The 27,438-nt window shown below is 32.4% G+C and overlaps 3 protein-coding genes across 4 annotated transcripts; 1 reads left to right on the forward strand and 2 right to left on the reverse strand.

Moving 5' to 3' along the window:
- Positions 1–15: 15 nt before the first annotated feature.
- Positions 16–8,286, reverse strand: LOC132935234 (uncharacterized). Of its 2 annotated transcripts, none has more exons than XM_061001711.1 (2): positions 7,476–8,286; positions 16–2,232 (listed from the first exon to the last, which is right to left on the reverse strand). In XM_061001711.1, the coding sequence occupies exons 1-2, from the start codon at positions 7,487–7,489 to the stop codon at positions 1,521–1,523; spliced, it is 726 nt and encodes a 241-aa protein (XP_060857694.1). In that variant the 5' UTR covers positions 7,490–8,286; the 3' UTR covers positions 16–1,520. The 2 variants fall into 2 exon arrangements, with proteins under 2 accessions (XP_060857694.1, XP_060857696.1); XM_061001713.1 differs by having other exon boundaries at positions 7,476–8,006.
- Positions 8,287–20,048: 11,762 nt separating this feature from the next.
- Positions 20,049–23,145, forward strand: LOC132933326 (MATH and LRR domain-containing protein PFE0570w-like). Its single transcript, XM_060999628.1, has 9 exons — positions 20,049–20,229; positions 20,317–20,529; positions 20,638–20,715; positions 20,868–20,906; positions 20,959–21,132; positions 21,209–21,262; positions 21,371–21,603; positions 22,216–22,378; positions 22,949–23,145. The coding sequence occupies exons 1-9, from the start codon at positions 20,049–20,051 to the stop codon at positions 23,059–23,061; spliced, it is 1,248 nt and encodes a 415-aa protein (XP_060855611.1). The 3' UTR covers positions 23,062–23,145.
- A 1,744-nt stretch (positions 23,146–24,889) lies between these two features.
- On the reverse strand, positions 24,890–26,316 carry LOC132933327 (jerky protein homolog-like). The gene is made up of 5 exons (XM_060999629.1): positions 26,199–26,316; positions 25,959–26,121; positions 25,659–25,884; positions 25,317–25,535; positions 24,890–25,261 (listed from the first exon to the last, which is right to left on the reverse strand). The coding sequence occupies exons 1-5, from the start codon at positions 26,314–26,316 to the stop codon at positions 24,890–24,892; spliced, it is 1,098 nt and encodes a 365-aa protein (XP_060855612.1).
- Positions 26,317–27,438: the final 1,122 nt, after the last annotated feature.

The following is a 27,438-nucleotide window of genomic DNA, read 5'->3' on the forward strand; positions in this document are numbered from 1 at the left end:
GCTGGACTGGACGTTGTTATTGCAAAACAACCCGAATGTACGATTGGCACTCTTCTTTATTGGCACTTAAATTATTATAGGTTTGTTTTGCAGATATTTGATGTCGAAGTTTTAATTACGTCGTAAAACTCTAGGTACGTACATGTACGCGATTCTTGGAATCGAATAGTTGAAAGTTAATCTCCTTGTTGTTGTTGTCCTACCGCGGAAAGGTACTTAATATATTCGTAGAAACGCAGGTTTACTACATTCCTCCCCTCGAAGATGGAAGTCCCCGACTTCCACTAATTCAAGAATGTTCGCAGTGTTGGGTAGCCGGTAGGGCTGTTTCTTGGCGCGAGTGGAAACTCGACCATGTCGACTCCTCTTAATGACATCACTGGGTTTGCATTAAGTTCCTCTGTTTCTTCCTGTGACTGTGCTACTTCCGTGTGGTTTGTTACTGTTTTTGTTTTAACCATATTTATTATTAATATGATTACTGCCATAAAAATACTACTTGTTATTACATATAGTATATAATCGTTACGTTCCTGTGTGTCTTGTAGCTCGTTGATTTTATTGTCGACTTTTTGTTGTTTTTCTAATTGCTTGTTCGAACCTGACACTTTATGTAGGTCCTCCATGTTATTTGTTTTAACATGGTAGTTTTCCATTAAGTTGTCGTTGTCGGTGAACGGCATATCCCTTATGGGTTCTAAAGCTGATTTTGGGTTGAAATCCATATATTCTGATTTGTAATCGACTTTTCCTGGTAAGAGTACGTCTCTAGCGGCGTACCCTTTACAAGTTTCGTTTAGTTTTAAGATACCTACACCTTTTAGTGTATGGCTGGTGGATTCTTTATCTTCGTCGCAGGTGATGAATACTAAATCGTAGTTAGTGACGTAGATCCACTCGTTTTTGAATCGTTTTTTGTGAAAGATGGATGTACCCATTTGTACGTGCATGATTTCGCAGTTTGTTGGAACTTTTATAGGATCTTGGAGTAATTGTACTTCGCATGCTGGTCTACTAGCACGTGGATGTAAAGGATTACCCTCAGGACACAAAAGGAAGTCTCTAGCGTGTTTACCATGTGTGTAATACAATTCGTCATAAAGAGCATAGTGTTCTTTCGTTTTACTTATAGCTAGATACTTATTACTAGGTTTTATATAAAAACAATCGTTTCCGGTGCACACTGGCACAGGTATTAAATTATACAAACTAAAATCATTTTGATAAATTAAAGGTAAAGAAATTATAAACACTAAGTTGTCATTTGCATAGTATATAGTAATGTCTGAGAGCTTTATCAATTCGTAAATATTTTGTATGTCTAAATCAGTTGGTAAATCGGTGCCCCCAGGTAATGATACTTTAACGTCTTTAACGTGTTCTAATAAGAATTACTATAAATGATAAAAATATAAAAAAAAAATTGATAATAAAATAATATTGTAATTAATACAAAAATATCCCGTAACCCTCATAAATAAATTGATAATAAAATCTTAATACTAATTGTATACTATAAATCATATTGGTGCGGGAAGAATATTCCTTTTCTTTTCTTGTTTCGCCCACACCGCTTCGTTAATGATATCCCTATGTTTTTTATATATTTGCAAAAACAGGCACCTTGTCCATTGGACATCGGCTCGGGGGTCATGAGCTTCAAGCCCCCCGTGAAAATAAAGATCGCTACACATAAGGGTATGTGCCTCGTTGAGTTTAAGCGATCGCCCGTTTTTTCTGTATTTTCCTATCGGAATGGAAGCTATGGGTTGATTGTCCCCATAATCGGTTATTAGTAAAACAAAATTTCCGTCCATATGGAGATCCCACCCACGTAGTGAAAAAATGGGTTTGGTTATGTCAAGCAGCTGGAGGATTTGTTTATCTGTGCTACCCTCCCAGGTTAATATTGCGTCATATTTGTCTAGCTGTTGCTTAATTCGTGGTTGCGTAAGATTTGGTGAAACAGTGTGGTCAGAATCATAAAGTTGGGCAAGTACTGGATATAGTAAGTTAAGTTTGTCTTTAAATATATATTGCAAGTGTTTCACTAGGTGTTTCCACTCTTGATCGGTTACGGCTCGATTTTCCTGTAAGTGTAATGCGCGCCCCTCTAATTTTGTAATGATACCTGGCTGGTATCGCCCCATGATGGCGCCCGATATTAATATTAAGTGGTCTCGGTTGTAGCTGCAAAATTCGAAATCTACTGTCGCGTACTCGGGTATTTTACTGTAAAACAGATCGATTATATAAATAAAAAGGAAAGAGAAAAAAAAACTTCATGCTTAACAACAGAAACCGTATTAGTTATATTGTTAATTTAAATACGTACGTAATAGATATTTAGATCATTGACTGTTAGTGATTAACGGAGATAAAAAAAAAATTAGTTTTGATTAATTTATGAAAACGTTAATCGTTTGTAAACGAGTAGGTCCGTTGGGTCCTCTGTGTTATCAATGAATTCCTTTAGTACTAGGCACATTGGTTTCCTAAGTGGTTGTTTTCCTTTCACCAGGTCATGCGAGAAGTGATTGAGCGTACGAGTAATTCCCAGTAATTCTGTGGGTGAGTACGGTTGAAGTAAGTTTTTGTTTGCTGTGTCGATATGACATATCAAACAACTTGGTATTTCGTCATGATATAAAGCGTTAGGATTATGTTGTTGGAACCTGATTACTGTGCTAAGTTCCTTAATGAAAATGTGTTGTTTTATTCTAAAACCATGAAATAGAGAAAAAAAAAAATAAAAAAAATAAAATAAGAATAAAAAAAATTATAGTTTTATGATACTAGTTATATATTTATTCAGTATCGTCGTCGTCATAATAGCGTTTAACGTTATTTTTATGAATACGGTATTCGCGACGGCCTTTTTGAATCGTTATATTTTCATTATCATGTACTAATAGTATCTCGAATGGTCCTGACCAGTTGAAACTAAGAGCATTTTTTTTTATTTTGTTCTTTAAGTAGAACTTTATCGCCTACGTGTAAATCGATGGCGTTCGACGTTTTATCGTAATATGTTTTATTTTTTTCTTTCTTTTTAATAAGATTTTCCCGAGCTATTTTATGCGTTTCTTGCATAATTCTTTTACGGTCGAAAACGTAATTATCGTAATTATATTGTGCTTCGGGTTCTTTATGAAAAGCTGATGGAACTGTGGGTTTTGTTCCGAATACTAATTCATATGGTGTAAAGTTAGTCGACGTGTGAACCGTCGTGTTATAACAGAAAGTTGCGTAACATAAAAGTTTATCCCAATTACTGTCCTTGTCTACAAAGCTGCGTAAGTACGCTTTTAGTGTTTTATGTGACCGTTCTAAAAAACCGTTTCCTTGTGGGTGCCATGCAGTCGTCTGAATCTTTTTAACGTCCAACAGCTTACACATGCTTTTAAAAATGTCGGATAAAAAATTGGTCCCGCAATCGGTTAAAATCGATTTTGGAATTCCGTATGTGCATACGAAACATTCGACGAAAGCTTGTGCTACGGTTGGAGCGTCAGTGGATGATAGTGCAATAGCGAGTGCATAACGCGATAACTCGTCTTGTAATGTTAAAATATATAAGTTCCCCATCACGGTTTTGGGTAGTGGCCCTACGATATCGAGACAGATTCGTTCGAAAGGTTTGACTACTGTACTAGTAATCATCATAGGTTGCTTTGTTTTAACATGGGATTTATTTTTCTGACATAGTTCACAGTGTTTAATATAACGTTTAACGTCTTTCTTAATGTTATGCCAGTCATGATTAAGTTTTAATCGTTTGAGAGTACGCGATACACCGGAGTGTCCGCCTAGAGGTGAGTTGTGATGCTCATAAATAATTTGTTGTTTTTCCTCGTCGGTAAAACGTTCACCTGTATATATTTTTATTACGATGTCGGTTTGTCGAAATACGTACCGAAACATCGTACGAATTCTCAAGAAATTTGTTAATGAGGTAGGTCCATTTAATTTGACCGTGGAAAAAGATTTAATTCGATTTGTCATACAATAGTCGCGTATATTTTGTAACGCTAGATAAATGGATTCCGCTTCGAGCGGTGTTGTATGTGTTTTGGTGATGCCATAGAATATAATTAATTTTGATCCATTGGTGTGCGTATAGAACCGGTTTTTGTCGGTAAAATGTATTTCGTTAAAATCAACTTTTTTTATGATCTCGCGCACGACTGGATGTGTAATTATTTTATCTTCGGGAATCGTTACTATAATAGTTTCGCTTTCCGTGACCTTGTTAACGTCGCCGTCGATTTCGAGAATTTTAGAATTGAATATTGGCTTACTCTCAGCGGCACGGAATTCGTTGAACTCTGTATCGGCGCTAGTCGTATTCGTTTGTACTACTCGGATACGTGATAAACAATCGGCGTTCGAGTGTTCGGGCCCCGCCCTATACGTAATAGTGTAATCGTAATCCGCGAGCTGTAAACGCCAGCGCATAAGTTGCGACGACGCGTCCTTAATACCAAACAGGTATGTAAGAGGTCGATGATCGGTAATAATATTGAAATGACGTCCATATAGATATGGTCTAAAATATTTCACGGCCCATACGATGGCCAATAACTCTTTTTGAACTACGCTATAGTTACATTCGGCTTTATTTAATGTCCTACTTGCGTATGCGATAAGTTGGTCTTTGGGGACTGCCCCCTGTGATAAAACGGCCCCTATTGCATATTGACTCGCGTCGGTTATCAAGTTAAACTCCCCTTTTTCACAATCCGGATAGACTAGTAATGGAGGGTTCATTAAAGCTTTCTTTAGTTCCTCAAAGCTATGTTCACAGTTATCGGTCCAGTTAAATGGTACGTCTTTTTTAAGTAAGTAAGTTAGCGGTTTCGCCGTTTTTGCAAAGTTATCGACAAAACGTCTGTAATAATTAAGAAGTCCTAGAAATGATTTAATGTCCTTTGCGTTTTTCGGTTTTGGGTATTCCCGAATGCATTTTAATTTACTAGGATCCGGCGATACCCCGTTTTCGTTAATAACATGTCCCAAATATGTGACCTCTTTCCGTAAGAAAGAGCACTTTTGGGGTTGTAATTTTAGTTTATGTACGCGTAACCTATTGAATACCTGTTCTAGTTTTTTCTGATGGTCATTTAAACTGGAACCGTGTACCACTATATCATCTAAATATGCGGTGCACATTTCCTCAGGACCCATAAGAACAGATTTCATAGCGCGTGTAAATGTTGCTGGGGCTGAACTCAGCCCAAATGGCATACGTAAATATTCGTAATGACCGGATTTTGTAGAAAAGGCGGTTTTGTGGGTATCGGCTGGATTCACATGTAACTGATGATATCCATTTGCTAAATCTAGGGTAGTAAAGTATTTGAATGACCCTAGGGATTCTAGTATTTCAAGTATATTTGGAAGTCCATAGGCTTCATTTTCCGTTACTTCATTAAGTTTACGGAAATCTACGCAAACTCGTAATTTCGGTTTCCCTGTCGCGTCTAAATTTTTCTTTTTGACTACTACGAGTGGAAAGTTAAAAGGTGATTTGGAATCGCGTATAATATTATTTCGTTTCATTTCTTTAATTTGTTTTTCAATTTCTTCCTGGTAAGCCCAAGGTAAACGATATGGTCGTATATTAATTGGTTTAGTGCAACGCGGTGTATTAATTTCGTGTGTCACGACGTCGGTGGCACTCAAATAGTCCCCCGGTAAATAAAATAAGTCCGCGTAACTACAACATAATTCTAGAATGCGTTCGCGCTCTTCGTGATTTAAATTGTCCGTGTTAATTTCGTTTTTTAATATGGTTATGCGATTGTTAATTTTCGTGTCTACAAAAGAAGCTGTTAAAGCTGTTTCAAGGTATGGTTCCCACTCGATATGTTGAGTGGTTAACTCGTCAATGACAAAAGGTTCCTCTGCAATATTTATTATGTTACTTATAATTGTGTCACTATTGACTGGGCTAATGCTGTTAGCTATAATAACGTTTTCGTTCACGTCTTGTTTTTTAATAGTTATATTTTTATGCGTGATGTGCTCATCGTTTTTAATTAATAGTACGCAGTTGCTACGAGGCGGTAATATAATTTCCCTCGAACTGGTTTGTTCGGGTATGGTCAATAAATTTTGACTATAGTCCATAATGACCTTGTTTTGTTTCAAGAAGTTACGTCCTATAATACCTGATTCTGTTATTGGAATGTCGCCAAAAACGACGTCGAATTTTATGAGAACGTCTACTGCGTTAATTTGCATCGTCGTCACTATAGTTCCTATTGTAAATATAGGTATTTCGTTTATACCTTTAATTGTGCGTTTTTCGTGTTCATTTACGACTACCTGCCCGTTGAGTGCAGAAATCTTAATAAGATTCATTTCTGCCCCGGAGTCAATTAATAATTTAATGTTATGCGGTTCGAAATTGTGAGACCCACATATTATGTGTTCCTCTTGAAAGTCCGCTACCACTCGTACGTGATTCTGATTAATTTCGGCTACGGTACGGCTGGTGCTAGGACCTTCACCGTCCTTACTACTTGTTTTTTTACTTTCGTTATACATGCGCTTCCTACAATCTTTAATGTTGTGGTTAGTTTTTTTACAGTACGCGCAAAATCGAACTTGACCCTGATATTCGCGTTTGACTATACTAGTTTTGTCATCGCGGTTATTTATGGGATTTCTAAAAAATGTGTTGGACGAAGTACCGGTGTTACTGCGGCATTCATTTGCGTAATGTCCTAATTTACTACATTTATTGCATTTAATGTTTTTTTTATGGTTTGCATTGTTTTTTACATAATTTTTATCTGCGTTAAAATGACGGTTAATGTGTTGGAGGTCTTGTTCCTCCTCAATCGCGATAGTAATTGCTTTTTCGAGAGAATCTACGTCACGCGCCCTTAAAAATGACCTGATTGCTGGTTTTGCTCCGTTAACGAACGCAGTAAGTGCTCCTGTTTTATGGGATGTGGCTACCGCGGCGGCTGAGGCTGGCTCTAGTCCTAATGTTAACGCTCCTACCAATTCGTGATAGCATTTTTCGGTTCGTCCGGCGAAGCTACGTACGTCTTCGTCGGTACGTTGCCTAATGTTACTAAGTTGGGATTGTAAATAATTAATTGAATGTGGTGCCCCAAAAACGTTACGAAGGTGGTTTTTAAGCTCTGTCCAGTCTGTGAAGTTGCGGTAACGTGTAGCCTGATATGCGTCTCCCTTTAATTTAGCTAAAATATTTTGGAATACTACCGGTTTAATATTGTCATGGATATTGTCCATTACATAGTTACATTCGGTTATATATGAGGACAAATCTGCCTCAGTTCCCCCGTTAAAATTAGGTATGCCGCGCAAGGCGGTGTCTATTCCTAATGTTACACTCATTATGGTAGTATGTAAAGTTCGCGGGTTATATTTAACTACTTCCCAACACCTATTTGGACTCTCAGACATATACTAAATAATCTGCTTAAATAACAACTTACAATGTAGAATTCATTGCGATTTTTGTCTGGTCCTGTCTGCTCTGCGTGCTGGCGGCTCTGCTGGCTCGTCGTTGATGCTCCGCTTGGCTATGTTGAGTGTAGTTGGTGGCTTGGCTCGGTCGTTCCTTCCTTCCTAGGTTTCAGCAACGTAGTTGAACTCGAGGTCCGCTGATGTACTCGATTCTGGGTTGGATACCAAAATTCTTCCTTCAGGTGACCCCACACCTGACACCAAAAGACGTGTAGTGATCCCTCACTGCTCGCTTATATTTTGAGTTCGTCGACGTTGATGGTTAATGTAGGAGAGAAGGTTGGAGAGAGACAAGTTGTATAAGTTATTTATAGTACTTTATTGTTAAGACAAAATAATAATAATTAAACATTTATAAAGAAATTAGATAAATTTGAGGACAGAGCGAAAAGCATCTGCCCGAGAAGTTAGTGACTGCGTGGTGCAGACTCTGTACTAAATCCTAATTTGCTATAGACTCTATCTTATATTTATATAAAATCTATATGTATAAAAAAATGTACACGGTAGAGCCCAGGAGGCGGATATCTGAAAGGGAACCGGAGCTGGACGTTGTTATTGCAAAACAACCCGAATGTACGATTGGCACTCTTCTTTATTGGCACTTAAATTATTATAGGTTTGTTTTGCAGATATTTGATGTCGAAGTTTTAATTACGTCGTAAAACTCTAGGTACGTACATGTACGCGATTCTTGGAATCGAATAGTTGAAAGTTAATCTCCTTGTTGTTGTTGTCCTACCGCGGAAAGGTACTTAATATATTCGTAGAAACGCAGGTTTACTACAAAAAGAATGGTGGTAAAAGGCTGATTTTAGCACCGAGACAGTCAGGAGGTGTAATTCCCTTAATACCTATATTTGCAGGATTGTCGGCACTTGGTAGTTTGATGTCTGGAGGTGCTAGTGTGTATAATGCTGTTCAAAATTCAAAAAGAAAAAAAGGCAGTGGTTTGAAATCAAACAAATATAGGTTAAGAAAAAAAAACTGATGATCACGCTACCTAATAGACCGCTTTCGTCTCAAGATATTATAAAATATGTCGGAAAGTTGAAAATCAATCATTTCCGTGGAGTCTTTTCACGTGATAACTTACCTAAAAAACCGCATACGATTGAATGTGGTGTATTAAACCTGGATATATCTTCAGGCGACGGAAGTCATTGGGTAGCGTTTTATAAAAATAAGGACAAAGTTGTTTATTTCGATAGCTTTACCACCACCAATTGAATTACAACATTATTTTCATGAGTTTAAAATAGTATACAACTATTCTAACTATCAAGATTTCAATACATTTAACTGCGGTCATTTATGTCTTGAATTTTTACAATGTACGAATCTGTTACATTAAGTTTGACTGGAAATACAACTATATTATCAACGAATTATTTTCCGTCCCTAAATGTTTACGAGGATTCAGAAATAGCTTTGTTATGTTTACAAACACGTAATTTATTTCCAAACATAAATTCTACTAATAACCGGCTGGAGATAGAGGTAATTCCTTCAACAAGTAATAGATTTATTCTAAAAACGTTTATCTTTATTTTGGAAGAAGGGTGTTATGAAATTGAAGATATTAACAACAAAATTAAAAAAAAGTTATTTCACTTTAATAATGAATTTAGAACACAGCTAACATTCAACGTATCTATTGATCCTGTTGATTTTAGAACATACATTAAATGCAATGGAATACTAATGTTGGATATTCCAAACAGTATAGCATCTGTTTTTGGGTTTGAAAAGAGAACCTATAAACCAATGTATGAAGCACATCGATCGGGAAAAGCTGCTAATTTAAACACAATTAACTCTATAAAAGTAATGTGTAATATAGCACATGGATCATTCAACAACCAACTTCTAAGTCATTCAATATATGAGTTTTTCCTTGGTGGGAGAACTGGATCGAAAGTAGTTCAGTCACCACCAAATTTGATATATTACAGATTAAACAAAACAGAGATTAATTCAATAACTGTGCAGCTAGTTGATCAAAACAATAATCCGCTCGAAAACTTTAATGAGACATTGTCAGTTGTTCTGCATATTAAACGTTACGAGTCTCATTATTAAATTTGTATCTCAGATATCAGGATGTACGAGTCAGTTACTTTAAGTTTAACCGGGAACACAACCATATTATCTACAAATTATTTTCCGTCTATAAACCTTTACGAAGACTCAGAAATAGCTTTGTTATGTTTACAGACATTTAATTTATTCCCGAATATTAACAAAGATAATAATCTATTTGCTATACAAGTAGTTGACTATAATAATAATAATAATGATCGTATGTGGTGTTATATTAAACTGGAAGAGGGATGTTATGAAATTAAAGATATTAAGCATCGAGTTATGGAACAAATAAATATTTATAATGAAAAATTCAAAACTAATTTAACATTTGACATTTCGGTTGATCCTAACGATTTTAGATCATATATAAAATGTAATGGAATACTACACTTTGAAATTTTACATAGCATAGCACCTGTATTGGGTTTTGAAAAACGAGAATATAAGCCAGAATATGAAACTCATACATCAGAAAAAGCTGTGAATTTAAACACAATTAATTCTATAAAAGTAATGTGCAATATAGCTCAAGGATCATTCAACAACCATCTTCAAAGTCATTCGATTTATGAGTTTTTCCCTAGTGAAACGACAGGATCTAAAGTAGTACAGTCACCATCAAATTTAATATATTACAAATTGAATAAAACAAATATTGATACGATAACCGTTCAGTTAGTTGATCAAGATCATAATCTGATTGATAATTTTGGTGAGACATTGACAATTGTGTTACACATTAAACGTTGCGGGTCTTGAGATGGGATTAAAATTCAATATAAGCCCACTACATCGGATCAGTACAACTAGTCATAAGACTAAAGTGCTACCAGTAACATCAAATAAAATAAAAAAATTGACAGTGAAGAATAAAAAAATTTTGCAAGCTCTGGGCTATCAATTAAAGCAAAATGCCTGAAAGTGATATTTTGGATATAACTTCACAGTACGAAACGGATTCTAAGATTACAAAAATTGAATATCATTCATACACACCGTATGCAGCATCATTTAATAATAATGACGAAATACGTATATCAATCCAGCAAACAGATGTTTATCCATATCTACATGAAAGCTTTATTTTTTTGGAAGGAAAAATTACTGATGCCACCAAAGTGAAACTATCTAATATCGGTTACTCTTACCTCTTCGAGCAAATACGATAGGAAATCAATGGGATAGAAGTAGATAGTACACGTGTTCTTGGAATCACTAGCTCGTTGAAAGGTTACTTATCTGGTACACCAGACAACTACAATTGTTATGAAAATTCTGAATGGAATTTTAAAAATGCAACGCACTCGGAAAATGATAAAGGTGAATTTAGTGCTTGCATTCCATTGAAATATTGGTTAGGTTTGTTTGAAGATTATAAAAGAATATTAGTGAATTCTAGATTGGAATTAATATTAACTCGAAGTCATAGCGATTTAAATGCTTTAAGTTTAAAAACTGGTGTAACTGCTTCTGAAGGTAAAGTCGTTTTAAATAAAATAGCCTGGATGGTTCCACATATAACTGTTGACGATGAAGAAAGGTTAAAATTATTGAAACTTATAGAAAAAAAAAAAAGTTTGTTTATTCCTTTTAGATCTTTTGAAACTTTTGAATATCCTGAACTCGGAACCGCTAAAAAAGTTGTATGGAATTTGAAAACTGCTTCAAAATTAGAAAAACCACGATTTATCATAATTGGATTGCAAAAAGGACGCAAAAATATGTTATCGAAAGATTGTAGTATATTTGACCATTGTAATTTAACAAACGTTAAAGTATTTCTGAACTCGATAGCTTATCCATACAATAATTTGAATTTAGATTTTACTAAAAATAATTTCACTTTATTATATAATATGTATACATCGTTTCAAGAATCGTACTATGAAAAAAGTATTCGTAACCCGATATTGAGTCCTTCTACTTTTCTGACAAACGCTCCAATTATAGTCATCGATACTTCGAAACAGAACGATTCAGCTACTGCCTCGGCAGTGGATGTTCAATTGGAAATTGAAGCTTCAGAATCGCTTGCAGGTGTAACTGCTTACTGTTTATTAATTCATGATCGTATTGTAGAATATGTACCTTTTACTAGAGAAGTAAGAAAACTTGTGTAAATATAATTAAGAATTAATTTTTAACAATAAAAACTATTATTTAATAATTTGTGTTCTTTACTTGAAATAATTATTTTAGTTTTAAGATTTGCTAAAAAATTTGCTACACGAAGACACAATTTGGTAGAAAATCTCTGTTTTGTGTTACACGGTAAATCTGAGTGCTCCAAGGGGGACATTCCCCCTTGAAAAAAAATTTTTACCGTGGAAAAGCTGGCTGTGAATATACAAATATATACTACTAAGGTTTACTGTCACCATGTAAACACACCTTTATGCTTTTATGCTTCCATTATGCTTTGTCATTTTTATTGTTACAATAACCTAATCTTAGAATACCATATAAGCAGTGGCGCCAGAATATATATTTACCTATGACAATTGTCATAGGTAATTTTAGTAGGTAGGGGGTCACTTTTGTCATTCTATAGCTATTTTATGAAAATTTGTTCAATAGACAACATACAAACTATACTTGGTGTATGGTAAAGTAATTATAAGAAATAGGTAGGTGTCAAAATTCTATGTGGAGGTGTCTAATGTCATAGGTGAAATTTTGGACTTCGGCGCCACTGCATATAAGGTATTGTTACTTAAGTACTTTACATAGGTACCTATTTAGTTTATTAATTATTTGTATTATAAAATTAATCGTCAAGACGGCAATATACAATAGGATTTATTTACTGTTTAAATTAGTTTTAGTTATTTCATATTTACATAGAAACCTATAGGTATTTGGTGCAAATAGACAATTATTAAACTTTTAATATACCTACCTATTTAAATTATAATTATAAATTTTAAACCCTAAATTTAACATTTTATTGATTGGATAGTAACTATCAGGCAGTCTTCTAAAAAATATTTTTCTAATAGTTTTTAAATAAAGATATAAATACTATTAACCGAGTATTTTAAATACAAGAAAACAAGTACTTTATGAGTACTGGCAACAATTTTTAACTACTAGATATTATATTATGCTCATGTAGGTACCTATCATAGTTTTGGTAGTTTTGTTACTATATTTCACTCCTATGCTGCACTGTAACTGGGAAAGACAGTTAGAACTAAACTACAAAAATATCAAAAATAATGTTTTGGTTTTATATTGTTAATAATATCATATTTTATAAGGAACTGTGTCTATAAATACTCTAAGTCATAAGGAATTTATGGCATTTAGTTGGGTAAATCATCAAGACTAATTGTTTTATATGGTTATATTATCAGTCTTAAATTGTATTTAGAAAAAAAACAATATTATAATGATAGAGGTAGGTACTCGAATGATTTACAAGACCGCCTGTAGTTTATTTTTTAGGTACTCTAGAATTTTATTCCTATACTTGTGTAGATTAATTTATCAATTCATTAAATTTTTTTTAAGATACCCACCTCAGCTTATAAAAAAAATAATCTTCTATAATAGGTTACCAACGTGAAAGTTAATATTTTAATATTAAGTATTTTCTATATAATAGTTTTAGTAGGTAATTAAATATATCTAGTAATTATCTTTCATGGCATACATTTAGGTAAAGAAGAAAATGGGGAAAAATAAAAATATACCTCTTAGCCGTAGAACCAAAAAAAGACAGCCGTCCGTGCTACATCGCGTATACACCTCTCTCCACACAATCCGTATATATTCATAGTTAAACTCATTAGTTTTTTTTCATTTAAAAACCAAAAAAATTGTCTCTACAAAAGCCAAACAACAATTAACACCTCAACAAAATCCGAAGGAGAAAACCGCTACAAACAAGGAATTGGTAACAATTTTAATTACATATAAATCGGGCGGCGGAACACTTAATAGTGCCGCCTCCCATCCGCAGCAAGCCTATCTAGGTACAAAGTCTACCAAATAAACGAATTTCTTATCGCAATGCCTAAAACGCAAACGCAAAAAGTACCTTCACTGATAATTTCCAAAACACGTATACAGAGCGTGCCAAATAGCAATAACAATTCTCCAACCGATAAAAATAATTCCACTAGTGAAACATGGACAACACAAAAAAATCAAAGGTCACCACCCCAATCTCCCGCAACCAAATACCAAAAAACATTCACTACGCCAAACCGTTATGCTATATTTAGCACTAAAACCGTTGAAACTGATAATATGGAACATGAACCATCTGATTCACCAGAAAATAATAATCCATCTGAATCATCAGAAAATAACTCCGCCGCACAAAAATCACCACCCTCTCCTCTTCCGCCACCAATATTTATTAAATCTAATAAACTTCGACCAACTATGCATCAAGATCAGAGAAATAATTAACCCCGTAAATCAATTTATATGTAAAAGCTCCATAAACGGTATTAAATTAACCACCAATACACCAAATGCATACAGAGCAATCATAAAATTCATACAGGAAAGTAAAGCCGAATTCCACACATACCAAATTAAACAAGATAGAGAATTTAGAGTTGTAATAAGAAACTTACACCACTCTACAGATATAAATAACATTAAAAATGAACTAGAGGATTTGGGCTTCAAAACAAGAAACATAAACAACGTAATACAAAAACAAACGAAACAAAAATTACCACTCTTCTTTGTAGACCTTGAACCTGCGCCCAACAATCGTGATATATTTAATATCAACTCTATCTGTTATACAAAAATAAAAATAGAAGAACCTCGTGTCCGTAAAGACCTGGTGCAATGTCTAAAATGTCAAGGATTAGGCCATACCAAAAAATATTGCAACCACACTCCCAAATGTGTTAAATGTGGAAATAACCACTTAAGTGAAAACTGTACAAAATCTCAAGATCAACCACCAATATGCGCTCTCTGTGGAGGAGAACACACGGCCAACTACAGAGGATGCTCTAAGTACAAAGAACTCCAGCGATCAAACACGCAATACATCAACAAAAAAACTCATCAATCAACAACCAACCACAACAATTCTACAACACCTGTGAACAACACATCTGTGCACAATGTCACCAAGCAAAATCCTAGTTCAAGTAATATAAACCATTCAAAATCTTACGCCCAAATTACAAAAAATACCCCACCCGATGAACAACCCCACACCGTTGACAATCACATATCACAAAAAATGGTCTCTTTCTTAGACGAACTTAAATCCCTAATTAACCCCTTAATCGCCCTACTAACTACGGTTATTAACAAGTTAATCCTTACCAAATGAATAATACACCCAACCTATCCCAACCACTTTGTATACTCCTCTGGAATGCAAATGGCCTGATCAAACATAAAAATGAACTACAAATATCATTAGAGGAAAAAAATATAAGTATAGCACTCATAACTGAAACACACCTAACAAATAATAAAATCTTCACCATCCCTGGATATACTACCTACGTAACTAACCATCCTGATGGAACAGCTCACGCAGGTACAGCTATACTAATAAAATCAAATATTACTCACTCTATCCTTCCTCAACACCAATCTGATTGCCTTCAATCAACTAACATCTCTATAATCATGAACCACATTCCTGTTACAATAGCCTCAGTTTATTCACAACCCAACAAGAAGTTAACCTACCAGGAATTCTCAACATTAATCGATTCGTTTACAAATACATACATAATGGGTGGTGACTTCAATGCCAAACACCCTTTATGGGGGTCAATCACAACTAATAATAGAGGTAGAACCTTACATAAAATAATTATTGACAAAAAAACTAAATGGATATCCCCCCTATCTCCAACCTATTGGCCAACAGATCCAAACAAAAATCCAGATTTACTGGACTTTTTTATTACTAACTTACCTAACCATATCCAATCCCATATTGAAAACTCAAATATTCTCTCATCTGACCACTCTCCAATACTTCTAACAATAAACTCTAAATCAATCTCATTAAAAAAATGCCCACTCTAACACCTGGCCCAACAAACTGGAATGAATTCCAACATACACTGGAAACAAAAATTAACCTATCTATATCTCTCAAATCCAGCATAGAAATTGATGATGCAATTGACTCATTCACAAAATTAATCCAAAAAGCAGCATTAGACTCATCTCCAGAACCTTCCACTACTAAGCCAGATAAAATTAACCTCCCCCACCTCATTCAACAACTCCTCTCGGAAAAAAGACAAGCCCGTAACCGATGGCAAAGAACTAGAATGCCGAGTGACAAAAAAACACTTAACCAATTATCTAATTCCCTCAAAAACATTCTAAAAAAATACAACTCAGACAAATATCAGTCATATATTGAATCTCTCTCAAACAATAAAAACTCTATCTGGAAAAGTACTAAAAAAATATTAAATCACCGTCAAATTATGCCTCCATTAAGAAATAGTGATAATTCTCTAGCCATAACCAATATTGATAAAGCCAACCTGATAAGTACATACCTAGAGGACAATTTCAAACCACACAACGATATAAACGATAACGAACACTCCCTAACTATAGAAAATATACTAAACCAACCACTACCGATGTCCTTTCCAGCCAAACACACAACTCCATCAGAGATAACCTTTATTATTAATAAACTACCTTCCAAAAAAGCTCCTGGCCATGACCTCATAACCAATCGCATCCTGAAAAACCTACCCAAAAAAGCTATACTACTCTTAACTCATATTTACAACGCTTCACTGAGACTCTCATATTTCCCCTCTTATTGGAAAAAATCAAATATAATCCCAATTCTAAAACCAAACAAACCCCCTACATGCTACACATCATATCGCCCTATTAGCCTTCTACCAACCTTCTCCAAAATTCTGGAAAAAATCATCCTTAAACGAATATACCCGATCTTAATTCAAAATAACATTATCCCAAATACCCAATTTGGGTTCAAGTACAAACACTCGACCAACTACACCGATTCGTCGATGTCATAGCATCAGCCTTGGAAAAAAAACATTACTGTTCAGGGGTATTCCTAGACGTGGCTCAAGCGTTTGACCGTGTCTGGCACCCCGGATTACTATACAAACTCAGATTCTTCCCAACCCCTTACTACCTAATCATTCAATCCTTCCTATACAATAGACATTTCAGAGTCTCATGTGACGATGCTTTTTCTGAATACCATACAATTAACGCTGGAGTTCCCCAAGGAAGCATCCTTGCTCCAACCCTCTACAACATATACACCTCAGACATCCCACACAACATTAACACTACCTTTGGAACCTTCGCAGATGATACTGGTATTATCGCCTCTGATACAAACCCTGAAACCGCATCACTCCTACTACAAACCCACCTTAACCAACTCCAAGGGTGGTTTCTAAAGTGTTGAATTAAAATAAACGAAACAAAATCATCTCACATAACTTTTGCTTTACGCCCCCGTGACTGCCCCCCCAATCTACATCAATGACAGACAAATACCGTCTGAACCAACAGTAAAATATCTAGGGATGCATCTGGATAGACGTCTCACATGGTCAACTCACATCAAAACAAAAAGAAAACTATTAAATCACAGACTACATCAACTGCGTCCCCTACTAAAATCCAACTTACCAATTCAGAAAAAAATGCTAATTTATAAACTTCTCCTCAATCCTATAGCTACTTATGGAATCCACTTTTGGGGAGCTGCCAAAAATTTCAACTTAAAAAATCTACAAGCATTCCAATCAATATCCCTCAGAACAATAACCAATGCCCCCTGGTGTGTAAGTAATTTAACTCTCCATAATGACCTTAACATATCACCCATCTCTGACCAAGCCTCAAAATTATATAAACGATTTCACAAAAAACTACATCTTCACCCAAACCCCCTTATCGCCAATCTATCCACTATCGAGCTACCCGATACAACTCGTAGATTAAAAAGAAAATGGTCCAGAGACCTCTTATCCTAAGGTCCAACATCGTTTTAAACTTGAAGTCTGATTATTACCTAGTTTTACTTTTATTTCTTTTTCATTTCTCTTAATGTATTCATTTTTCCGTTATACCTAGTATTAACTGAAGAGTAATATCAATGGATATTTTTCTCTTATCATGTGAACTCATGTCAAAAATTCTATTACTCAAATTTACTTATTGTATTATATTAAATATAGATTGTAAATAAATTTTATTTAAAAAATAAAAAAAAAAAAAGATACAATATATTCTAACCATAAATTGAACAAATGTGATTCCAACACATCTAAAGAAAAATCACCACTATTGGAAGAAAATAGAACTATTGTACCGGAAAATAACAATTTTATGGTTGATAATGACGTTGTTTTTTCATCTGAATCTCTTAAAGTTGATTCATTAGAAGTTGTAACACCAGTGGAAATAAGTTCAATATTATGCACAGATTTATCCAAACATTGTTCACTACCAATACCAATTTCTGATTTTTTGTCTGGATGGGCTGTAAAGTATAATATTTTGCACAATGCAGTGAATGGATTATTAAAAGGCTTAAAAACACATAAATGTTTTAGTAAACTCCCAGTTGATAGCCGTACACTGATACAAATTCCATATAATACTTCTAAAGAAATTCGTTCATTTGAACCTGGAATTTACCATCATTTTGGCTTAGCTAATGGTATTTTGAAACATGCCCCTCTAAATAGTGATAACATTCAATTGGTCATAGGTATTGACGGATTACCACTGTCTAAAAGTGGTAATAATCAATTTTGGCCGATACTAGCATTTAATTTACTCGAACCTCCATTAGCTAAAGTTGTTTATCTAGTAGGACTTTACTATGGCAAAGAGAAGCCCTACAATAGTAATAATTTTCTTTTAGATTTTGTAAAAGAAGCTAAGGATCTTACCTCAAATGGAATTTTAATAAATAATATTAGAATCAATGTTTCAATTCATGTGTTTTGCTGTGACGCACCAGCAAAATCTTTTGTCTTAAAATTCAAAGGCCATAGCGGATTTTCTTCTTGTACAAGATGTAAAATAGAAGGTTAGGTAACAATCGAGTTTGTTTTCCATATACACAAATTAAATCAACCACGAGAAGTCACCAAGGTTATGTTAATCTTGCAGATGAAGATTATCATGTTGGCAATGAAATATCAAATCTTTCTGAGTTGCCAAATTTTAATTCTGTATCATCTTTTTCTTTAGATTATATGCATCTTGTTTGTTTGGGCATTATTAAAAAAATGTTTATGCTCTGGGTGAACAAAGGTCCAGTTAATGTTCGTATTCGATCTACCAAAACTAATGAGTTATCTAAATCTCTATTAAACATTAATGTAGGCATTACATCTGACTTTGTCAGAAAATGTAGATCTATGCAAGAATTAAGTCGTTGGAAAGCCACCGAGTTTCGTTTATTCTTGTTGTATATTGGACCAATTGTTTTGAAAAATATTATTAATGAAGAGTGTTATACAAATTTCATGACATTGAATATTTCAATGATAATCCTTTTAAGCTCTAATTATAGTTTCCTTCTCAGCTATGCACGACAACTGTTAGATTTCTTTGTTATGAGTTTCCAAAATATATATGGTACACACTTTGTATCCCACAATGTTCATGGTTTGCTACATCTGTGCGATGACTATGAACTATATGGTCCTCTTCATAACTGTTCTGCGTTTATCTTCGAAAATTATATGAAAGAATTGAAATCATTTGTAAAGAAACACGAAAAGCCGCTACAGCAAGTAATTAATAGATATAATGAAAAATGTTATGCTAACACATTAAATGAAAATAATTCAAGAACGAATAAGCAACAATTTATCCAGAAACCTGAATTAAAACATATGCATGCCAATGGACCATTAGTTAAGAATGTTACTGGTTCAAAGTATTATACGTTATTATTTAAAAATATTAAAATTAAAATAAAACAGGAAAGAGATAGTTTTATTCTTACAAAGAATAAGGAAGTTGTAAAATGCTTAAACTTTTGTCAAAGAGGTGATGATATTTTACTAATAGGATGTAGATTCAGAATTATGAAACCATTTTATGAGGAACCTATGGACTCAACATTATTAGAAATATTCGAAGTTCAGAACCTTTCATCACTAATAAAATGTTGGCCCATGTCAGATTTAAAAAAAAAATGATGGTATTAAATCATAATAACATGAATATAGCTATGCCTATTATTCATTCATAAATATCTATACAATTATTATAATACTACCTACCTATGTACTATAACATGTTAATAATGTATATAATTAATATAAATATAAATATACTTCATATAATTTTAAAATAAGAACTAATAGGTAAATCTAATGATGGCTGTTGTAAAATAAATCATAAGGTATTAATATAATGCATGTGTATAAAAACAATAGGGAATAATGAGAAATATTGAATATATTATTTTTCAGATGGACACTCAATGTGGTTGGATAATAGTTGTATTTAGCGAAGATAATAGTGTAGAAGTTGTACCATATTCTTGGTTGAAAAAAGGTACTTGTGCTAAAAAAATTATAGAAAAAAGCATAAAACCAAATAAAATTGACTTTAATTTCTATAATGCGAGACAACTTGGGAGTAAAACATACAGTGAGTAACCTAATTACTAATTACCTAACTTGTATTTTTCTACCCTTACTTAATTGTTCATTTAATATAACATGTAACAACTTTCAGGTGTGTTATCTGAAGCTCGATTAAAGTTACCAAAAGCTGTTCTCAAATCAGATTTATCCAGCGCTGAAGATAATTATTTTGATAAGAGACAGAAAACATTAAAACGCTATAATGATAGTATTTCACCGACTACCAACAAATTAAAAAAAAACAATCACAATCATTTCAAAACAAATACTAGTAACATGTGTCCGCCTCACTATGTATCTAAAGGTTTTATGATATTTTTTTTTATATTTTCAAACCTAGTTAAATAATTGTACTTATAATTAATATGGAATATAATTTTTATTTCATTAGTTGGAACTCATGTTATAAAAGGATCAGATTCAAGTGATGACTCTGATGATAATACAACTTGGGAAGTTACTAAAAAATCTCATATTGAAAATGATAAAGGTATAGTTTTAATTTTATATGGATACTTAAAGACACTAACTATAGTACCATAGTTTCACATGCTATAAAAACAAAACATTTTTTTTCCCCAGCTATTGACCAATTTATTTTTGTCCTTTACCTACCTATATAAATATTCAAACTTGTTTTAGATGTAATTGATAATTATACTCAAAATTCAATCACCGAAATCAACTTTAAGTACTCCCGACATATTATATTCTCCTATTGGAAATTGGAAAGTTACACCAACTGACATTGGCAAAGTTAATCAATCAATAATATCTGCAACCACATTATTAGAAGATATTGAGCCCAAAGTCGTCAATACTTCATCAATAAACAACATCTCAAGTACAAATATTGCTGTCAAAAGAAAACTGTTTTATGAGGACAATTATTCTAGACAAATTACAGGTATATTTTTAAATATTTAAATGTGTTATAGTGCAAAAATAATATTTTACCTTACAATAATAATTTAATTTCCAAGGTCACGATAGTGAAGAAAAATCAACAAATGGAGATATCTTAACTGCTATAAAAGGTATTATTTTTAAAATAACTTTTAGTCAAAGCTAATATTGATGATAATATTATAAATCTACTATTATATGATAAGATAATTACTTGATATGTTTAAACTTAATTTTAGATTTTAAAAGTGTGATTTTAACTTCTCATGCATATATGAAACACGAGTTACAAGCTATGATGTATTTGTGTCAAACCACTAATGAGAATGTTGAAAAACTGATAAAAGAAAAATCATCTTTTATTCCAGTACAAAATGATGATGTAAACATGGAAATGTTTCCAATCACAGATGGACACGGATTAAAAATATTAGAAGAACAAATAAAAGACAATGGTTTTAGAACCTCTATGGTAACTAAATTAATTAAAATGTATTATATGGTAAAGTCCTTAAATTTCATTGGTACAATAACCCCTGGTTGTACCGTCTATGATTAAACTATGATTGAGCTTAATCAGCTGATAACAGATATTTAACCGGGAAAAATCGGCCGGTTAAACTCCTGTTAACTTTAATGAGAGATGGTACAACTGGCCCTAAGACATATTGATATATTTCCATTTATTAATTTCATACTAATTGTAACAATTATTAGTTCATTTTGAGTAACAATATTGTTTCAGATTCAAATATTAGTCTGTTTTTATTTTATTTTACTATAGCTAGTATTTTAGTTGTGTTTTACAAGTTGATGTTAAAATTATATCTACATTCAATATCCTCAGATTCTTTTTTAAAGAATTAACTCAACATTTTTAATGAGCATTTTATTAATGAAATATATAAATAAATATTTGTTTGCCATTATAACATTATATACTTAAAATTATTATTAATAATAATAATAATATATTATTTGAAGTTTTATAATCCCTACTTGTATCCTATATAGGTATACAGTTTTCATTATGTTTTAAGTTAAATAAAACCGTATAAAAATTATTCATTTTTATTCATTTTAGATTCGCAAGATTTCATTATTAATCGGTAACAAAGATCTAGGTAATAGTGTAAGAAGAATAATGAGCCGTATGTTTGATGATAAATTCCTTACAAATTATTCATTGTTTGGCTTCAAGAAAAAAAAATCATTTTCATGTTTGTCATGCTGTCGTTTGATTATAGGTGAGAATTACATTATAAACTGGTGTAGTATTATATTATTAAAACATTTAATTAGAATTATATTTTATCACACTGATGAGGATGCTAGGACTTAAAAGCTGTAATAAAAGCTTCGCATTTTAATCTAATTATTAGAATCCCGTCTAGAATAGCGAAAAATTGTATGAGACTATGTTTACTCAAAGTTCTACTATAAAAACCTCTATATTATTTACAAACAAATTTCATTCCACTTTAAAGAAAAAAGTTAGTATACTATTATGAATTCACGTTGATTTTTTTTATATACTGTATCATATCCAACCATTAATTCAATAGTGACATCAAGAGTTCTGACAAAATGTCTAGTATTAACCTGAGAAAGAAATTTTAATTTTATAGTTTACATACCTATATAATATATCTAATTTGTTTTCAAATACAATTTTCAGTACCTATACAAATTATCGACCTTAAGAAAAATACATTTAAAAACATGTTAATGATGCAAATAATATTTTTTATATTTATCATCCATAATTACTATGATAACTGAAAATATTTATTATATTATGTTGTATTATTTTCCAGATGCATTAAGAACACATCTGAAGTACAAATATGCAACAGAAAAAGAAATTGAAATACCTTTAGGGACTTGGCTTTCCCATGCTCCGTTCAGATTGAAAAAAGTTGAAGCATGATATCTTTTATATTTGAAAAAAAAAACAGTTTTTAATGTCTTATTTCCATTATATCATTATCATGTATTGTTTATAATAAATGGCTGTATAATATATACGCAATTCATCAGAATTAAAATATGAGTTTATATTCAATAAAAGTGTATTAATAAACATTACAAAAGTAAAATAATTGAAATGTTATAAAAATATTCTCTGGTTATTTCATTCTTTAAAATAAAGTCAAATATAATTATAGCACTAATGTTACAGTAACATTATTATTTCAATTTTATTGTAATAATAATTTTGTGGCCAAAAAATCATAACAGAATGTTATATAAACATCTAATAACTTTTTGGTAACTACGATGAAACGTTATTGGTATATTGATATTTTTTTAAAATATTATTTTCATGTTGAATTAATATTATTTTGCTGTCTGGGTTATTTTAAAAATGTCTAATAATATTATAACATTTTAAAAATAACATTGTTAATATAATATCGTTATTAATACATAATTTTATCAAAGTTTGCTCAACACAATTGCATTATTATAACATTTGTATAATATTATTATAATCATTATATAATCATTATAATAACATTATGGAACTATTAAAATATTTAAGATATGATTATTTATTCATAATAATAACATAACAAAAATGTTATTATAATATTTATATAATTATTATTTAATCATTATAATAATACTATAAAAATGTTATTTTTTATAATGTTATAAGAACGTGTTTGTGTTGGGCAAAATTTGATAATATGATGTATGAATAACGTTATTGTATTAACAAGCTTATTTTTATAATGTTATAATATTATTTGAAATTATTAAAATAATATTATTTTAATATTATTATAATGTAGTTTTGCTATCTGGGTATAGTTCCTGATGACTGTTCCTAAGCTCGTTGGTTGCTCGTCTGATGAACGCTTGTCCATCAGCTCTCCTTGATGGTTCAGTGCCTGTCCCTACTTTACTCTGGATAACCGTATATGGTCATCTCGCGGGATTGTCACGCGCTTCGCCCACGGCCGGAAGTTGTACATATATATATGTTGTTGTACACGTGTGGTGTTTTATTCCATATCACACACGATTTTTACGGACATTTTATGCGAGTTATTTATATAAGTAATCATATATATATTGACGCCCGCCGTTCATGGTCATGCTCGATATTCGTTGTACTACTACACACGCAGCGCATACGCTATTATTACTATTAATGTTACGCGGCGCGTACTATATACGATTACGTATACACTTTGATCTACACTTTGATCTACTCTTTGATCTACTGCCTAGATAGGTGTGATATATTAGGTAATCGGGTAAATAGTCACTGCTCGCTACATTCCTATTACTAAGCTTTTAATGTAAGTATATAAATACATACATTAGATTGATTTATATTATGACGTGCAACAATGACTACTTGTAATGTGATAGACTAAAATCTAAAATTATCCTTCGTTACTGCTGACGTGTTTATTATGTACAGTAGAGTCCCGCTAATCCGGACTAGATGGGACCGGACTCTCTCCGGATGATCAAAGATCCGGATTAAACGAAATGACGTTTTTTTTTTTAACTTACTCATTTATAAACACTATAAATAATAACAATAAATATACTGTCAAAAAACACTTCATGTATTTATACGAATTCAAAATTTATTGATTTACAATTTTACATTAGGTAACATTATTATGTATTTTTATTACATATTAAGACTTGAAAAACTCCGTGATATTTTTTTGTTTTAATGAAGATTGACGTAATTTCGCTGTGCGATGTCTTAGACGCCTTAAGGTTAGGTTAGGTTAGTCAGTCATCAACTGCTCCAGCATTGCAGTTGCTTCACCATGTGTTGGGCCCGTTGATTGATCTGTACCATCATCTTCATCTTCTGAACTGTCAACTTCTATTTCTATGTTTTCAATACATGCATTCACAATTTCATCATCACTAAGAACTTGATGACCAACATCAGTGTCACCGTTTATACATTCAGAAATATCATTTGTTTCCACCTCGGCACAACCTTCCAACTCTTGAAAAACTTGAATGAAATCAGTGTCTTCATTTGAAGTTGTTTCATCTCGTCTATAGTTTTCTTGAGGAATATTAGGCCAACATTTTTTCCAACTTTTTTTAAAGTGTTTCTGGCTTAACTCCTTCCCACGCTTCTGCGGCTAAATAAAGAACAGTTTTTATTGTTACTTTTTTTAAAAGATCCATAAAGTTAACTAACGGGTTCGCTTCTTGTTGCTCTAAAAGAAACATGATCAACTTTTTTCTGTAAAGCCGTTTTGTCGTTTCAATAACACCTTGATCCATTGGTTGTATCAATGCCGTCATGTTAGGTGGCAACAATTTCACATAAATTTCACAATCTCGTAATTCATTTTCACTTGGGTGACACGGAGCATTATCTATAAACAATACAGCTTTTCCTGGAAGTTTTTTCTGTTTCAAAAATGTCTTTGTTGTAGGCACAAATGCTTCAAAAAACCAATTTTTAAAAATATTTCCGTTCATCCAAGCAGATTTTTGTTAAATGTATTGAGCTGGAAGTGCACTCATATTAACGTTTTTAAAAGTTCTAGGCTTAGCTGATTTTCCAACCACCAAAAGTTGAAATTTTAAATCACCAGAAACGTTACTGCAAGGAAGTAAAGTTACTCGTTCTTTTTTCACTTTATGTCCTTTGGCTACAGAATCTAGTTTTGAGGCTAATATTTTTTTTGGAAGCATTTTGTAATTCAACCCAGTTTTGTGAGCATTAAATATTTGGCAAGGCATTAAGTCTTCATCGCTAATAAACTTTTCAAATTTCGTTTTTAAGTCTTCACTTGCAACATTGTCACCTGATAAAATTTCACCACTTACACCAAGTTCACGAATGCCATGTCGAATTTTAATTTGTCATTAAATTTTATCGCGATAGCTTGTACAACTCCTTGTTCACGTTGTTGACAAAACCAAATGTACAAAGCCTCGTATAAAGCTTCGTTGTTTGGTTTTCTTAATGTGCGTCTGTTATCTAAGCTGTCTGCGCTCACCATTTTCGCACAAAAATTTTCAATTTCTATTCGTTTTTTTTTTTCCAATCCGAAACGGTTTGCTTACCCACTCCTAACTCTTGCGCGATTTTTATTAATGATTCACCAGCATCAATACGAAATAAAGCATGGAGTTTTTGTTCCATTGTTACAGTCACTTTTTTACGTTTAACCGAAGTTGCCATTTTATGTTGTTTTTATAATAAGCAGAGGAAAAAATAAACGGAACGGTCTACACTGGTACACAATCACCACTAAACGAAATAATATCACAATACATATGTACCTAATCGAAACGATAAGTTTAAACCATATCTTAATAAAATTATAAGTATTCCCGAATATTAGCAAAGAATATCACAATATGTATATTATAATCGAAACGATAATATCTTAATTATGGGTATTCCCGAATATATATACATGAGTACTAAATACGAAACATAAATTGTCCGGATTAGCGATGACCGGATTAGCGGGACTCTACTGTATGTAGGTGTGAACAACTTGTTGTTTCCACCTTTTGATATAAGTTTCCCATTACTTATAGCTTTTAATGTATGGATATTAACACCTACATTATATTTTAACATAATTTATACGGACGGTATATCAATTATCATAAATTATACTGACTACACAATTTATTTATGACTAATCTATTTACTTTCGAGTTTAATAGATAATTGATAATAAGATATTTTATTTAACCTCATATAACATTAATACAATATAATAACATAATCATATTAATATCATTTATGATAATGCTAATTAGGTTAATTAACCTCTTATAATACTACTAAGTAGTAAGTAGATATCTACTATACCCTTTTTTAATGACCATGAATTGTTGTGGTCACTGTTGAAGTAATTAACATGGGTTGTTTTATTTTTTTTACCCGATTTGTTTTTCTGACAAATTTTACATTGTTTAATATAGGTTGCTAATGTCTTGTTTCAAATTTTTCCATTGATATTTTAATTTTAAACGCTTTACGGTTCGGGATGTACCTTGGTGACCCCCTACTAATGTATCGTGAACTCTTTAATAATCTGATTTTTCTCGTTATCGGTAAAAGATTGTTCTTTATTTTTTTTTTTTTTTTTTTTTATTAAGGCGTTCCTAGCTGGAAAAGCTATTTAACCCTATTGATAATATACATACAATTTTCTTTTTACATAAGTGCGATAATAGTGCTTATATTAAGTTTGAAGATATAATTAAATAATAAATATTAAATAAGATAAAATATTAGAATTAAATATTGGTTAAAACTAGAATTTTTCTGGCTTGATGTATACGA

The sequence above is a fragment of the Metopolophium dirhodum genome, chromosome 1 (assembly GCF_019925205.1).
Source record: "Metopolophium dirhodum isolate CAU chromosome 1, ASM1992520v1, whole genome shotgun sequence".
Lineage (NCBI taxonomy): Eukaryota > Metazoa > Arthropoda > Insecta > Hemiptera > Aphididae > Metopolophium > Metopolophium dirhodum.

Coding starts and splice junctions, on each gene's coding strand:
- LOC132933326 (XM_060999628.1), top strand. CDS start 20,049: ATGGACACTCAATGTGGTTGGATAATAGTTGTATTTAGCGAAGATAAT. Junction 20,907..20,958: donor TCAAAATTCAATCACCGAAA/TCAACTTTAAGT, acceptor GAAATTGGAAAG/TTACACCAACTGACATTGGC. Junction 21,133..21,208: donor TTATTCTAGACAAATTACAG/GTATATTTTTAA, acceptor TTAATTTCCAAG/GTCACGATAGTGAAGAAAAA.
- LOC132933327 (XM_060999629.1), bottom strand. CDS start 26,316: ATGGCAACTTCGGTTAAACGTAAAAAAGTGACTGTAACAATGGAACAA. Junction 25,885..25,958: donor ATGGCATTCGTGAACTTGGT/GTAAGTGGTGAA, acceptor AAAGTTTATTAG/CGATGAAGACTTAATGCCTT. Junction 25,262..25,316: donor AACAAGAAGCGAACCCGTTA/GTTAACTTTATG, acceptor TTCTTTATTTAG/CCGCAGAAGCGTGGGAAGGA.